This window comes from Epargyreus clarus, unplaced genomic scaffold (assembly GCF_041222505.1).
Source record: "Epargyreus clarus isolate Ecla_fem2 unplaced genomic scaffold, WU_Ecla_fem_2.2 ptg000006l, whole genome shotgun sequence".
Taxonomy (NCBI): domain Eukaryota; kingdom Metazoa; phylum Arthropoda; class Insecta; order Lepidoptera; family Hesperiidae; genus Epargyreus; species Epargyreus clarus.
The window spans coordinates 5,004,863-5,020,714 of NW_027332214.1; the positions used below are offsets into that span (position 1 = coordinate 5,004,863).

Sequence of the window (15,852 nt, forward strand, 5' to 3'; positions counted from 1 at the left end):
GATTGAAAAGTTATTATGAATTTAGAAAACATGTATCTCTTCTAATATTAAAGAAATTGTTAAAGACACTACGAAACCGCTATATTATTTTTATTTCTGAAGACTTATCCAAAATTGCGCCCTTCTGTGTTTTTAAAGATTTTGGCATGACTTTTTTATTTAAGGTCATTATATACATCATGTGATATAGGATAGACGAACTGACGAACATTATGACAGACTGAAATATTAATTTTATAATTATTAAGCCCAACCGAGGATCGATTCCGAAACCTGTTGCATTTTAGAAAGGTATAGGCAATGATATTTTTATACATATATTTTTAGTTTATGTCTTTGAGTATGGGCAATAAACGTTCTGTAATGCAAATAGCAATAATATTTAAGAGATACTATAATATGATAGAATAATTTGTGGTTTGATGCCGAATAACTACCACTAACTATTTCTGCCTATAACAGCAGTATTATGCGCTGTTGAATTCCGGCTTGAAGAGGGTGGTAAGGAAAACATTTATTGATGGCGTTCCAACTTACGAGTAGTCCTGATGAGTAAAAACGCATCTGTAACTGACCTAAGGAAGGGCTCTAATTTTATCCGTTGTTGATTACGGATTTTCATGGGCTCCAGTAGCTAATCACTTTCAAGTGTGTACTAGCATTCAATCAAACTTCTATTCTACTAAGTATAATAATATTCTATCTTTTATATTATAAACTCCTTTGCAAAAAAAACGGGCACCTTACACACACACTTTACCTTAGCTTTTCTATGGGTAAATATTATTATATTTTTAGTATGTCATTAGCTTGGATGACTAGAAATTTCTTATTATCAATGAGAATCTAGTTTTTTAACACTTTTATCCTGGTATCGGTGTTTTAGTCAATGTAAACAGAGAGCCGTGTTAAAATGGACATTTTTATGGGTATAATGAAATTAAGACTACGAGTATTTTTATGGTATTTTAATAAAAGAGACATTAAAAAATAAAAATTAATAACGAGTATGACCTCCTCTTGCAGCGATTACGGCATGTAATCGTCTTGGCATGCTTCCCACCAGGCTTTTGATGGTGTCCTGTGGAATGTGTTCCCACTCAGTCGAGATTACACGTTTAAGCTCTCTGATGTTTTGTGGAGGTGGTTGGACAGATCGTACTCGCCTTTTTAGGAGGTCCCAAACATGCTCAATGGGGTTAAGGTCGGGGCTCCGCGCTGGCCAATCCAAACGACGAATACCGACCTCTTGCATATAAGCATCTACGTCGCCAGAACGGTGGGCCCGAGCATTATCGTCCATGTAAATGGCATCTTCACCAATTACAGTCAGTGCGGGTTGTGCATTTTGAGAAAGGATTTCTGTTATGTACCTATGCGCATTTAGTGAGCCATTTTCTATGAATACTATCTCGGTACGATAGTTGGAAGTTACGCCCGCCCAAAACATAACGGACCCTCCACCATAAGGGGTGATTTCTTCAAAACACACATCGGCATAGCGTTCCCCTGGTCTTCGTAACACTCGCCGACGTCGGTCCTCACCATGCAGACAAATTCGAGCCTCATCGGAGAAGAGTACGCTACTCCAGTTACCTGGTGTCCAAGATAGGCAATTTCTAGCGAACCTCAACCGCGCAATCCGGTGCTCACGGAGTAACTTGGGGGCCCGCGCTGGTCGTCGACTACGTATATCAGCAGCTAAAAGTCTTCTCCTCACAGTCCATAGGCTAACTTGTGCTCCTCGTACCTCTTCAAGGTTTCTTTTGAGGTCTATGTAACTGCATTTGCGGTTCCTCAGCGCCTGAGTCACTAAAAAGCGATCGTCTCGCGGCTGTGTGCAACGTTTTCTCCCAGAACCTTGCCTTCTCTGAACGGAACCTGTCTCTTGGTATCGAGTCCAGGTTCTTTGTACGGTTGAACGACTCACGTTTAACCGCTGTGAGACGTAACATTGGCTACACCCCTCTTCCAGCAGCGCTATAATTTTACTAGCTCTCATTGCTTTTTCTGCCATTACGATAGACACAAAGATATCTGTTTTAAGTCACAATAAGGCAGAATTATGCGATAAACATAAATTGTTGTACTAAAAATAACGAAAAGTTACTTTTAGTTGCTTGATAACCTTTTAACCGCAAACCCGCGAAAAGTGTCACAAAATGAAAAAGGGATTAATAATTTAAAAAACAAAAGTTTTGAATTTGGAATGAACTTTTTTTCATACCCAGACTCTTTATTAAGTGCCAGTAACATAGTTTGGCTATTAAAACCTCTGAAGAACTAAATTATTACCAATAATGTTAAAAAATCAAACCCGCCCGTTTTTTTTGCAAAGGAGTGTACAAATAAGCGCATAAAAATATTTTTAAATTAAAGGATTGTTTTATCAGTCGCCACTCGACAATTTAGGTACCTATTATAATTAACTGTGATATATTTTCTTTGCCAAAGGGCTTTCGATACTTTAGTTAGTTTTAGGTATTTGTACTTAATTTCCATGACGTTCCCTTTTTTTCTAAATCCCTAATAAGGAAACAGGATAACAAATAAAATGGGCGGTTTAACCTTCACAATATACACACAATAACATAAGCAAGTGTCAGAGCTTGAAAACGTCTTCCGGCTATCTTTAAACCAAATGAGGAAGTATCGCAACGTAGGTAGGTGCAGAATTGGTACGGAAATTATGAATAAGTGTCGAAATATTGTCACTTTGCTTTTTTGGTTACAATTGTATATTTTAATAATTATCAATCACCACCAACACTCTCAAAATGATCACCAGTACTTGAGATTCAGATGTAGGTACTAACTACCTGACATAATTTAGCCATTGCGACCCAAAACTTATGAAATAAGACCACATATATTGGAGTCCTAAAGTTGCAATGCCTTGTGTCATTTGTATAGGACCTTCTAATTTGTGCACAGTTGTGCTGTGCTTAACGTTGCTGTTATTAGGCAAGTGGCTTCAGACCACGAAAGATTCTAGTTTCTTACAATTCGATATAGGACTCAATAATAATAATATAGTAGGTAAATATTTTGATGTAATAATTAAGGCAAATAGTGCATTGGTACGCATTCAGACGTTGAGTCAATTACATAGCAGCTAACTTTAAGCTAGTTCAACTAGTGTTGCGCAGTTGTCTAATTTTTTATTAATGTCCGACATAATTAGGTATGTTCACGCTGAAACAACAATACCTAATGCTATGCTTGATTTTTTAGCATTGTTGAAGGTAATAGAACCCTTTGTGCCACACCTTTATCTGCCTAAAAATCTGTGCTTCTTTGTTCCGCTTTCAATAATGTGGCAAGGGTGATTTAGTGCCGATGAACACAGGGCCGGATTTAGAGGTCTAGAGGCCTTGGGGCAACAAAGGAGTGGAGGTCCCCTGGCCCCAAATTATTTTCCGAATAAAATGAACAATTTTTTCCGTTGAGTTTTTCAATAAATATTTTATTGTGAATCGCAGGTAGATTCTTCTAGTATTCATGTTTGTACAAAGTACTGTAGATAAAGGGAAAACAGCGAAAAAAATATCATAGGAAAAGATTTTTTTTTACTAGTGTTTACTAGTCGGAATTAAGAAAAAAATTCCGACGTCTCTATCGTGGGGGTCCGTCTTTTGTGGAGGCCCCGGGCTGCCGCCCCGGTTGCCCTCCCTTAAACCCGGCCCTGGATGCACACAACGCGTTGCGGCGACGGGGCGGTATCGGAACGTTGTCTCTCTGGCGTTTTACATATTCATGGTACGCCACACGGTGCATTCCAACTTACAACCCGCGAATCGATTTTATTAATAGTATGCAACCGTATTAATGTCAAATATTCTGTAGTCTGTACCTCTCGCTGTTGCGGTACCGCACTGCCCGTGTGTCCGCTAATACGGCTAGATCTTTGCGATGCGGTGCCGCATCGCTTCGTTTGCACCGCCTCTTGCTTATGCGAGGCGTTCTAACTTAGTCCTTAGTGGCAGCAATAAGAAAGGCATTTATGGCCGAGGTAGGATAGGACTTACATCTTTGCTGGGGTTGGAAAACGTTATGCTCGTTTGCTACTTCAATATTTAAAAAAATATAGATGCTTACATGTTCACATTCGGGCTTAGAATCAGCGGCTCTAAATATATTACATATACAATATCTTATATCATTATAATTAATTCAAATACACACTAAGTACTAATTATTTAAAGTTTATAAAAAATATTAATATGAAGCAAGTAAAGATGCTTTAAAATCAAATGTATCTAAACTGCAATCTGGCAACATAATATCGAGACAGGTCAGCTGTTGAGCCGTCATGTCAAGTGTCAAACTAAATAGATCTTCAAAGTAGAAAGTAGGGTTATATTGAAAATTGGAGACAAAACAAACATAAAAAAGTAACTTGTAGAAGTTACCCTTAACGGTGTTTATATTTTAAAATAATAGATAGAAATTATAAGATAAAACGTTTACAACGTGTTTGCTTCAGTTATATGAAACTCATTACAAAATGATCGCCGGTTCGAGGATAGTTTTAATTAGTAATCCGTTAAAATTAACAGCAAGGTTCAGGACCAAAATAAATAAACAAAGTGTTGAAAAGAAACCAGAGAAACTCGCTTCTGATGTAACTACATATTTAGAAAGTACAGCTGAATATGAGAACATAAAAAAGATTTTACCTAAATCACTGTTGAGGAAATACAAGTCACCTGAAAGTATGTATTTGATCAATGAAAAGACGGCTAAGGAGATCGCAAAATCAGTCAAAAATGTATTAGATGATGGTTCTCCAATTGTAGAAGTGAATCCTGGCGTTTGCATCCTAACCAAGGAGTTATTGCAAATGCACAAAAGAGAATTGTATCTATACGAAACATCAAATCATTTTGCTCCAATACTTGATGTAAGTCATATATTTATTTAGTTTATTTGTGATCTTCAAGTTATCTACCCGTGCAAGCAAGAATTATTGTAAATTATTTTAAAATTGTTACATTGTTATTTACAATTCATTACAATTACCTATATGTATTTATAATATATTTCTCAGGACTTGCAAAAACAATATCCAGGGAGAGTGAAATATAAAATAGCAGATTTTTTTGGTATGTGGAAGCTGGCATTTCAAGATAAAATGGATGGAGGAAACAGAGTAAAAGATTTATTGGGTACTTTGTCTACTGAAGATAATGGTTGGTTGGTAAACAGATGTTTTATAAAAACTATTAATGCAGTAGAGACACTATAATTAAGACCTGTCATTTGGATTTGCCACTATCCAAACTGCCCACCATGATCAAGTAAATGTGTAATGGCTCTAGCAAACTAGTTTGTTTTAGCATTTGCATGGCAATTGCATCAATGCTGCATAATCATTTTAGCAAAGAAAACAAATATTTAGTAATTGCATTTAAGCTGTATTATTTTTGATGTAGTATTTTTGGCTTTTATTTGTGTGGGCCCTGACCCAAAAGTAATTGATGATTGCTGATGCTAAAAGTAAAATGTTTGTTGAATCTCTAAACAAAATTCTGGAAATAGCTTTTCTTATATAGTATCTGGATTTTGATCTGATAAATTAGTCGAGTTAAATCGAAACCTCTGCTGCTTTCTAGTTTCATATTTAGTCTTCATAGTTTAGTTTCACATTTTAATTATAGTTTTATATTTAAACTAGCTGATCCGGCAAACATTGTGTTGCCATATAAATAAAAAAATGTTAAGGGTGAACAACCCTTATCACTTAGGGGTATGAAAAATAGATAGTAGCCAATTCTCAGACCTACAGAATATGCATATAAAATTTGGTGAAAATTGGTAAAGCCATGTCGGAGGAGTATGGTAAATCAAAAATCATTCCTTTTTATTCAAAATAGGTTATTATATAGATAGAGAGATAGAGAGTAGATACTATAATATGATTATACAGAGCACTTTTATTGTGACATGACAATTTTATATATAAGACAATATATAAAATATTTTAAATTATTTGTTTATTTTAAGTTTTGTAATAAAGGTAACCTGCAGAGTAAACTTACACATATTTTATTTTTATTTTCAGAAAGAATTATCAAAGTCATAGGAGCAATGCCTGGCCTTAATTTTATGAAGCATTTAATTAATACAATTATTTTTCATAATACTGGTAACCAGTTAGGGAGACCTGATCTGTTCATCACCATGCCAAGTCACCACTATGAGGTAGTTTATAATGTTCTATTTATTTTATTTGGATTTTAAAATACTTGTATTGATTATTATTTATTACATTTACTTAACACCGAAAGAGTAACGAAAATCTTAATTGGTTAAAATATTAAATGAATTCACTAAGCACAGCTAAGTCGAGCTTACATAGATGCTGGTGTAAAGTAGAATGATTAAAATTGCAGTTCAAGAAAGTTGTTTATTTCTTTTTAAATTGGAATTAATTATCCTGTTCTTCGATTTATTTTATACTGTGTTATTTGCTGCTGCTGTTTTACCCCAGCGCCGATATTACCCCAATATACCTAAAAATCGTTAAGTTAACTAAATAGACAAACTTAAATAATGTAATTAATACTTGTATTTACTGTTTCAGTTTTTAACAGATAGTACAGTGCAACAGGGTAAACATAAGTCACTTCCAGCTCTGTTTCAATCCTTATTTGACTGTAAGATACTAACTAAATTACCCAAAGTACACTTTCTGCCCTGGACTCATTCCTCAAATGACAAAAAACTTTCAGTGGTAAAGTATATATTTTTATAGTAACTTTATATTGGAAAATTTAGGTTAGTCCTACATGTAATACAAATTCAAAATATATCTGCTACTCCAATGAGTATGTATTCAACTTTCTAGTATGGGACAGCTCTTCCATTTAGTGGAAGAGTAAGTTTAAATGCCAACTGACTTTATTTCTCAGAATTAACCATTAGTAATCAGAAATGTCAATGCATCTGTGATCAATGAAAGTCAGGAAGAACCAATTGCAGCAGCAGTGATCAATTGAACATCAATTAGACTGAATTTTGCTACTTGTAGCTCATAAAAAAGTACAATCAATAAAAATAACATACTATATCTGCGGGCATTTTTTTAATGTATTCAAAATGAATCTTCTTCTCTCTCTTTACAGATAGATGAGAATTGCTTATGTCTAGTCAACATTACACAAAAAGAAAAGTTACCTTGTCCACCAGAGTATTTGCCCTTGTTTTGGTATTTCTTCAAACCACATACATTCTCCAAGTCATCCAGGGTCATTCCTTTGTTAGAGTAAGTAAAGGCATTTTATGGCTCGGTAAATAAAGCTGCGTTAATTAATTGATTTCGAAATTAAACCTTTTGCATGCTAGCTTTACTGAGCTCTAGCAAGACGTCCTCGAGCTATGAGAGAAGCCAAGTAACATTATAAGAATGGTAAAGAAATCAATTACATGAAGTATTATGTGAAATTAAAAATAATAATATTAAAATATTTTTCAGACAATGGATTCCTGGTTGCGGTGTTTGGTTGATTACGGGCCAAGATCCACCAGACACTAATAAGAACTTATCACCCGACAAACACGACGCTCCATTACCACATATGACTATTTTCACCGAATTTGGCGATTTGAATTTACGACAGAAGATAACCGTATTTAAAAGGTGATTTTGTACTTAAAATAGCTATTTGTGGAATAATAAAATGTGTAATTTGAACGAGGGTTTAGATTTAGGTCGCTTTCAATTTAGCTGTTGTGTTGGAACTGGACTATAGCGTTGCGGCGGCTAAAAGTCGTGTGGCTAGAGGGCTGTCACAGCCGCGACACAGCAGCTTTTTGAAAACGGTTATTGAATTTCCACCGTGGCAGCTTGAACCCACACTACACAACTAAAATCGCTTATATGTTATTAATTCATTGCTAAATATACAAAATAGCCCTCCATGAATATAGGTAAGGCCTATGGTCAACTCATTATGGAAGTTTTTATATAATATCTTGTAGTAAAGCATCAGTAGCGACTTACGGCAATCAATGTCATAATAGCACCAATTTCTACCCATAATATGTATTCTCTATTTTAGATTTATATCATGGCCAGAGTTCGAGCAATGCCCATTTAGGGCAACAATGGAAAATAATTTGCCCAAATTTGTGTCGGCGATTGAAGATGATGACGACAAAAACAGCAGGATAAGCGCTCATATAGACGATATTGATCATTCGGACACTGATAACGATCCGGAAAATATTTAATGATATATTTATATTAAAAAACTTTTTAAAGCTCTTTCGTATTCTTCTCACCAAATCCATTCATTTGATACCCATTTATGGGGTATATTATTAGTCCGCTATTTTGGATTTAGAATGACTTCTCTAAGATATACATTGGCATCCAAACCATCGTGTATGCGGAATTACAGCTCGATCAGTTGGGCCTAACTGAATTAAAATTCAGTTGCAAAATTCGAGCCACATATGCTGACGACAGACAGTTTTAATAAACGCTTGTAAAAATAAAACATTACAAAAGGATATAAAGTGTTTTATCTGATTTATTTACATTTCAATAACAATCAAAGTGTAACTGAACATTACTAAAATCTGTGTTAAACATTGTTACTGATAGTAAAAGAATCAATATGAAAATTTAAATTTTATTATTCATTCATATTGATGAAATTTACTGCTAAATACAATATAATGTATAATTCAAATATAAGTTATATTTTATTCATTAACATAAATATATTCTCATATTAAATGTTTACCTAAACAATTCCAGCGATGGTAACAATAATATGTATTACAAAATGATGACTTCCAAAGGAATCTAAATAAAGTGCCTAATATTTAGTACTTCATTACTGTGATGATTTACAATTAGTTTACAATTTATACAATTCTTTCTTTATATATACAAATACCAAATTGAACAAGTGTAATATTTTCAATATTCACAAACTAAACCTCAATAGGTACAAAAGTGATATTTTTACAACTTACTACATTTACACACACATCCTCTAATTCTCATTCGAGGTAACTATAACATTGTGTAATTTCTTATTGCTTTTTCACCGACAAAATTTTCACAATATCAATAACATTTTACCCTATACTACCCTCTTTCTTGTCACGCGGCTTTACATACGGGTGCATGTTACCCGCATTACGTCTCCGCTGTAGTTATTCCGCGCTCTGCATACGCGTAACATTCGTGACAGGAAAAGTATCTATGAAACAATAAGTTGACAGTGGCATCGCACGCGGGCACTAAGCCGCGTGGTAGAAAAAGGCCCAAAATAAACATAGTAAAAATGTCATAACATGAGAGTATGTTTATTGTTTTAACTAAATGTGCAAAGAATAAAATTAAAAGCATTCCTTACGTAAAGCAGGAGAGATCATTTACCTTAGGACTGAAGGTAATCAAACGTGAAACGAATAGCAGCATTTACGAAATAATATTGTTAGAATACTAATACTATAAAAATACATGTTATTATAGATTTCCTATAATTTAATGACAGGGCCACGAAACGTGAAACTGTACATATAATAATTAATATTTGTAAATTAACATAGTCCGAGCTATTTATTGCTTCATATTCAAATATTACTGAAATAAATAAAATCATAAATACTAAAATAATTTCAACCCTCCACCAATATATTTACAAATATCTTAATATATTCTAATTAAGTACATGTATAGTAAACCGCAAATGGTTGAGGTATTGTTATAAATTTTGAAAATGTTTATCATTGTACAGTCCGCGATTACTTGATTTAGTAACATAGTTTAATGTGGGGATATCCAGTGGTATCTGATTATTTTTTGTAGGATATTTATTTTGACCTGAAGTTTTTTGCATATTCAAATTCGTGTGTACATTATAACTAATGGTATTTAAGCCATTTTGGGGTTTAACACTAGGACTTGATACAAACTCTGTCCATTCATCGTCATCTGCAAACACTGGCAACTTTTTCGTCTGCAGTTGTTTGGGTTTACTCGACACGAAGTCGCCCCAAATGTCGTCGTCAGTAATTTCATTGCGAGTCGTATTAGTGTCTTTATGAGCAGGAGAATTCATTTTACTGGATCCTCCTGTGCTACCTTCAGTTTTCAATGACTGTAGACTTTCCACGGGATTAAATCGCGATAAGTCTTGCAAATCGATTCCTGGATTTGGCCAATTGATCTGAGAATAACTTTCTAAAGAAAGTGGCTGTAGAATTTGACCGGTTTTTTGTTGGTTCCGCTGTGATCCGCTCGTACTAGCGATGGACGGTTGTAATAAAGTAGCATTAATGTTTTGATTTACTGAACTGAATACTGGCGATGATTTAATACTAGTTTCCTTAACAGTAGATACATTATTAGTGACTGTGAGTGGGGCTGGATTTTGAACAAAAGACTCTTTAGTCTTGATAGTATCAATATTATCAGTTTTGGAATGCGTAATATGAGATATGTCGTTAGTTTCGGTAATATTTTGGGTGACCTCACTTAAATTGTGGTGATCAATATGTGCAGTACTTTGATTAATATTATGTAAATTATTTTCTGCCAGAGTCGAAGATTTTATAGTTGGCGCAGATTGGAATGTTTCGAAATCGTCATCTAAAGCCACTGTTTTCGACACAGGTTCGGCTTCTTGCTTACTGGTCAATTGATTGTCTGTTTGATTAACTGTATTAACATTGTCGTTATTCCATGAAGTGTTTGATATGAAATCTGAAAAATCGTCAAAAGTTTCTTTGACCTCACCAGGAGCAGGCCAATTCAGTGCAGGCGTAATCGGCTCAACTTTAATCGGTTGAAGTATATCAGTCTGGAAATTGCCAGTGATTGTGGGCAAGGTATTTTTACTTGTTGCATTTATATCTGATTTGTCCACAACTTTTTCTTCTGGATTCGACGCATTTTTACTACCAACAGAACCCTTGAAATCTTGGAATTCCCAATAGTCCTCGTCATTTGCAGAATTATTTACGGTCATTTCACTTTTAGTCTGGGACTGTGTTTCAGTTCTTTGATGATTGTCTTCTGATGGCACCAGAACAGGTGGTCCACGGTCATAGTGTATAGTCTTAGATCTGGGTGTTTCAGAGTCTGTTGGTGTAAATATATGAGTATCAGGCAAGTTAATTTGACGGATAGGCTGCACGCTTAACGTAGATGAATAGATCTTGTTCATTTCTGGTGGTATTACGTTTGTAAAGACATCTAAATTTGTTGGTCTCGCTACAGTCGCTGACGTTCCATTTTCCGTGTTACAAGCTGAAATTATATAGTCAATATATTAGTTTTTTCATAATATAAGATAGGTATTGTCAACAACATCAAAAACAATTAAATTAATGTAGATAATAACATTAATAATGTTATGATTCATATTTGTAATTACTCTAATTAGTGAATAAGAATAGGAATGTCCCAGATTTTTTGGGTCAGCGTCATGATCTTTAGAATATTATTAAAAAATATTATTTTTGAATGAGTAAGTATATTAATTACTAAAGAGAATACATACATTTAATTTATAGCAATTATTCTGTGTGGCAATTTACTCATGTGGGTATACTGATTTAATTGTCATACTTTTTACTGTGTCAGCTTGGTCCACTTACTAATTAATCATCATATAAAAGAAGTAACACACTTTGCTACTAGTATAAACATAAAATGAAACAATACAAGTCTTCTATTTTTCTGTTAACTTTATATAATTTTATAGAGTAACTTTTAACAATATTGATCGTCAGTCCCCAGATTATGTAGTGTAACATCTAAAGGGGCGCTTTGGGGGCAAGCCGCGTATACCGTAATCGTAAAAGGCATGACACTGTATTATGCCATCATGCCCCCACTACATCTTTGCTCTCTACTCTCTTATGTGCGTGCAGCGTGACGCGTATCTATAGACTTTGTTGCCTTTCGTGTGAATAGGTGAACTACATGTTTTTAATAACGAAACTCATATGAATTATTGGTTTTTCTTTAATTATGAACCCAGCAATTTCGTTTCAAACCTTCCGAGAATTCCACAACCGTCACATTTTTTTTGCGTCCTATATTTAAATGAGATTTAATACAAAAGACATATGTGTTATGTGCAGTCAAATTTGTTATAAGTGCAACTTAAACCTACATCACTTACCATGTGACAGTAAATCTGATATTTTGAAAGAGGAGTGTTTGTGAGCCATTTGATCTAGGGTAGCCATTAGATGTTCTAAGTCAAGGAGTAAGGCTTCAGCATAGGTGTCTATAGGATATGATTTTGGACCAAGCGGTAAGGATAAAAGTGAATGATGTGTATCCATGTGCAAGACATGCAAAAGAATTTTACAGTGGTAAGAAAACTTCAAGAAGCTCGGCTTGTTAGTAGCATCTACAGATCTCTTTAGCAAGGCTGTACAATTATCTGTCGAAAAATAATTACTGGAAACCAAGTTAGTATATTGTATTATTTTAATAACAAAGTTATTATATAAATTACATAGCCTATAACTTTAGAATTATAATTTACAGCTACATATTAGCAGTAAAGGTTTTTCTGAAATATTAGTAATCAACTAAGAAATGCTGATTTAAAACCACTCAATCAATTTGTTTATGTGAATAAATAAACAAGAAACTTACATTCTTTTCCATCAGACGTGAAAGGATCTGTCCATGTGCTAGTTTCCTTGTTTGTGTTCTTATCTGGGTTCTGGTCCTCAGAATTAACTGTATTCGTCGTCGTAAAAGGTTTTTGGGGCTGTAGTGGCGCAACCGTCAAATTTGCGGCATATTTTGGCATACCGTTATTCCACTTGGGTCCAAATAACTAAAAATAAAGTATGTGTATATGTATATATGTTAATACAAGAGTGTATAGTCTATTTTTTATAAGATCCAAGTAGCAAACAAACATACAGTCCACCTGATGGTAGTGTTCACTGCTACCCATGAACATCTATAACCAACTCTATATAAAACTAGAATTTGACCTGACACCAATTTTATTACAGATGTGTTGCCACTCCTGAAGGCTTACGCGACTGTCACATATGTAAGTCAGTATGAAGCAGTGATAGTTTCTGATCGAACCATATTGGTTTTACCACCTTTTGGATTAACAGAATGATATTATTGTACAAAATATATAAAGTGATCTTACTATGTTTCGGGAATCAATACACAATGCTTTTAAAAGAGTTTTTTGTCCCAAAGAATTATTCCAATTAACAATGTAGGGTTGTCTGACATCCATGTCCACCAAATGACCCCAAGTTTCATTGAGCATTGAGTCAAGTTTACTTTCAAAATCACTGTCATGTTCTGATATTTCTGAAGCGAAGATAGAACTCAGTACACCATTTATACTTTCTATGATCTGACCTTCACTGTCAGGGGAATGAAAATTTAAAACTGGAACATTTTGCGATGGTTCATTCTTAAGCACTGTGATGTCTGTATTGTCATTATATGATGATTTGAAGTCATCAAAATCTCCAAAATCATCATTATCATCATCATGTGTAGATTGCTCCACAATGTTTGTTTCGTCTTCATGTAAATCATCAGTGTTTGTTTGTTTATTGGCATCAGTGTCATCAAAATGTGCAGAAAAATCACCAAATTCACAATCTTTAGTTTCTTCACTGTCCCATGGATTATCACAGAATTGTATTGTAGGAGCAGCATTGTTTTCAGAGGGTATAAATTGAAAATCATCAAAATCACCAAAATCATCATCAACCAAGTCATCAATTTTGTTTTCCGATATGTTTGAATCAATTTGGTCTATCACTGTTGTAACAGATACAGGAATGTCAGTTATATCTGTACTCATTGGACCCTTTTCTATTTCTGTTACTTTTACATTGTTTTCTTCAACATCCAAATCAAAAGTACTTTGTGTGTCTTCCTTAGCAGCATTCTCTTCCACGTAAACAGGTTGAGCATTTTCTTCAAATGGGTAATCATCATCCTTAACCAGACTGGCTGAAGGGAAGACTTGGCTCTCTGCAGAAATTTCAACATCTTTATTCTTATCAATAACAGCAGTGACATGCATTGATGTGTCCAATTCTTTGCTAGAACTATCTATATCCAATGGTTCTGGGTCACATTTATTTATACTTTGTTCAACAGTAACTACATCATTCTCATCTTCTATTTTCAAATTTAAATCTTCCTCTACATCTTCAAATCCTAGTTTATTTACACTGGAACTGTCGCTTTCAGGTAAAATATTTATACTATCCGTCTTTTCTTTTAACAAGTTATTATCTAATTTATTTTCAGCATCTTTACTGATATCAGGGGACCATGAGCCTTGTTGTATATTTGTAGAAGTAGATGTGGGGTAAATATAGTCAGTATATGTCCCATAATTGTAGTTATTTCCATCGTAGTCATCTTCTTGTGATACTGGAACAACATTTCAACATAACATTAATAAACTTATCTGTAATCACACCTATTTATTGTGCAAATAATTCATAACTAAGGTACTTGAAGCAACATCAAAATAATAACATTATAAAATAGTAACAGCATTGGAAAAGTTTAGGAGAGGCCTACGCCGATGAGGCGACTACTACATGTAATATGTAAAATCACTTTTACTTATAATGTTATTGTTAGAAATAGTTTAATTTTTTAAAATCACTAAATATTTATTTATAACAGCAGTGTTACTTTAAAGTTTGACCCTAATTTAATGTGCCACCATTATTGCAATATATTTATGTCAACATTTGTACCCAGGTGTGAATATTAGACATAATATTGAACAATTGACAAATGACAATTTGCCATATTCAAATTGCATTTAATGTGATCACTGTCTTAACATGAGCCAGAAAATCTGCATATAAAGCTAATACTTTTGCATTTCAATGCATTTAAACATACAGATAATTTCTTATATATGATGATTACAAAATACATGTGATTTTATTGAAATTGGTATCAACAAAATATTGCTAAAACATTAAATATTATTATTAAACTAATTATGTTGCTATCTCCAAGACATATGTAAGTACCAAATTACCAACTTATACATATCAAATAGTACAATGCAACTACATCTGGAACAATATTATAATTCCCTTCATTTAAACCTGTAAGTAACATTATAAAAACAACAATAGATACTTTAGATCATTTACTGCAAAGTAAAATAAAATATTGTGCAAGTATTACTTACTTTAAGGAAAACAGTAAATGACATTATGGTAAGACTTACTTGTGCAAGTTGGTACTGCATTAAGGAATTGTATAAAGCCTTATGTTAAGAGTGAAAAGTATTTGGATGTTATCATTTGATATTACAATATCAATAAGTATTAGAAATACTCAAATTCAAACAAAGACAAACAATGACTTGTGAAGATATAAAATTTACTAGAATGAGTTTAAGCCTTGGGTTTTTAATTACAAGATACAATGACATATTACTTACAATTGTATTGTATATCAAAATCTTCAGTATTTCTATCATCCTCGCACTGGTCGAGTGGTGGAGGAGTGCTACACACAAGTGGAGGAATCGACATTCTTCAAAAAACACGGAAATTCTGTTCGCACACTTTGTAGATACAACTAATCCAGCACTTTCAAACACATCTGGGCGCCTTCACAATTGATATGGGTTCACCTCTAATATAATTACATGCGATTAAAAATGACTTTAAAGCTCGGACAGCTGTTCATATTAATTGACAAAATTTCTTTTTTACCACAAACGAACGACGACAACCACAGTTGACAAAACGACAGCTGTCACACTTTTATTAGCTAGTAAATATTACCAGTGTATAAAAGTATTTTTTTTTAAAGTTGCGTACTTGCACACGTTTGAC

General features: G+C 33.8%; 2 protein-coding genes across 2 annotated transcripts; one reads left to right on the top strand and one right to left on the bottom strand.

The window, feature by feature from the left end:
• Positions 1-4,284: 4,284 nt before the first annotated feature.
• Positions 4,285-8,265, top strand: mtTFB2 (mitochondrial transcription factor B2). The gene is made up of 7 exons (XM_073073754.1): positions 4,285-4,903; positions 5,051-5,192; positions 6,065-6,204; positions 6,587-6,736; positions 7,128-7,267; positions 7,478-7,642; positions 8,064-8,265. Exons 1-7 carry the CDS (start codon positions 4,508-4,510, stop codon positions 8,233-8,235), a joined length of 1,305 nt encoding a protein of 434 aa, XP_072929855.1. The 5' UTR covers positions 4,285-4,507; the 3' UTR covers positions 8,236-8,265.
• A 254-nt stretch (positions 8,266-8,519) lies between these two features.
• Positions 8,520-15,776, bottom strand: Afti (aftiphilin). Its single transcript, XM_073073753.1, has 4 exons — positions 15,453-15,776; positions 13,158-14,413; positions 12,638-12,824; positions 8,520-11,272 (listed from the first exon to the last, which is right to left on the bottom strand). Exons 1-4 carry the CDS (start codon positions 15,544-15,546, stop codon positions 9,726-9,728), a joined length of 3,084 nt encoding a protein of 1,027 aa, XP_072929854.1. The 5' UTR covers positions 15,547-15,776; the 3' UTR covers positions 8,520-9,725.
• Between the last annotated feature and the right edge of the window lie 76 nt (positions 15,777-15,852).

What these genes read in the sequence shown, in the direction of transcription:
- mtTFB2 (XM_073073754.1), top strand. Translation starts at nt 4,508, where the DNA reads ATGATCGCCGGTTCGAGGATAGTTTTAATTAGTAATCCGTTAAAATTA. An exon ending in ATTTTGCTCCAATACTTGAT is followed by an intron (nt 4,904 to 5,050) that starts GTAAGTCATATA and finishes TATATTTCTCAG; the next exon opens with GACTTGCAAAAACAATATCC. An exon ending in AGGGTCATTCCTTTGTTAGA is followed by an intron (nt 7,268 to 7,477) that starts GTAAGTAAAGGC and finishes AATATTTTTCAG; the next exon opens with ACAATGGATTCCTGGTTGCG.
- Afti (XM_073073753.1), bottom strand. Translation starts at nt 15,546, where the DNA reads ATGTCGATTCCTCCACTTGTGTGTAGCACTCCTCCACCACTCGACCAG. An exon ending in TTTTGATATACAATACAATT is followed by an intron (nt 14,414 to 15,452) that starts GTAAGTAATATG and finishes ATGTTGTTCCAG; the next exon opens with TATCACAAGAAGATGACTAC. An exon ending in GTATTGATTCCCGAAACATA is followed by an intron (nt 12,825 to 13,157) that starts GTAAGATCACTT and finishes CTTTATTTTTAG; the next exon opens with TTATTTGGACCCAAGTGGAA.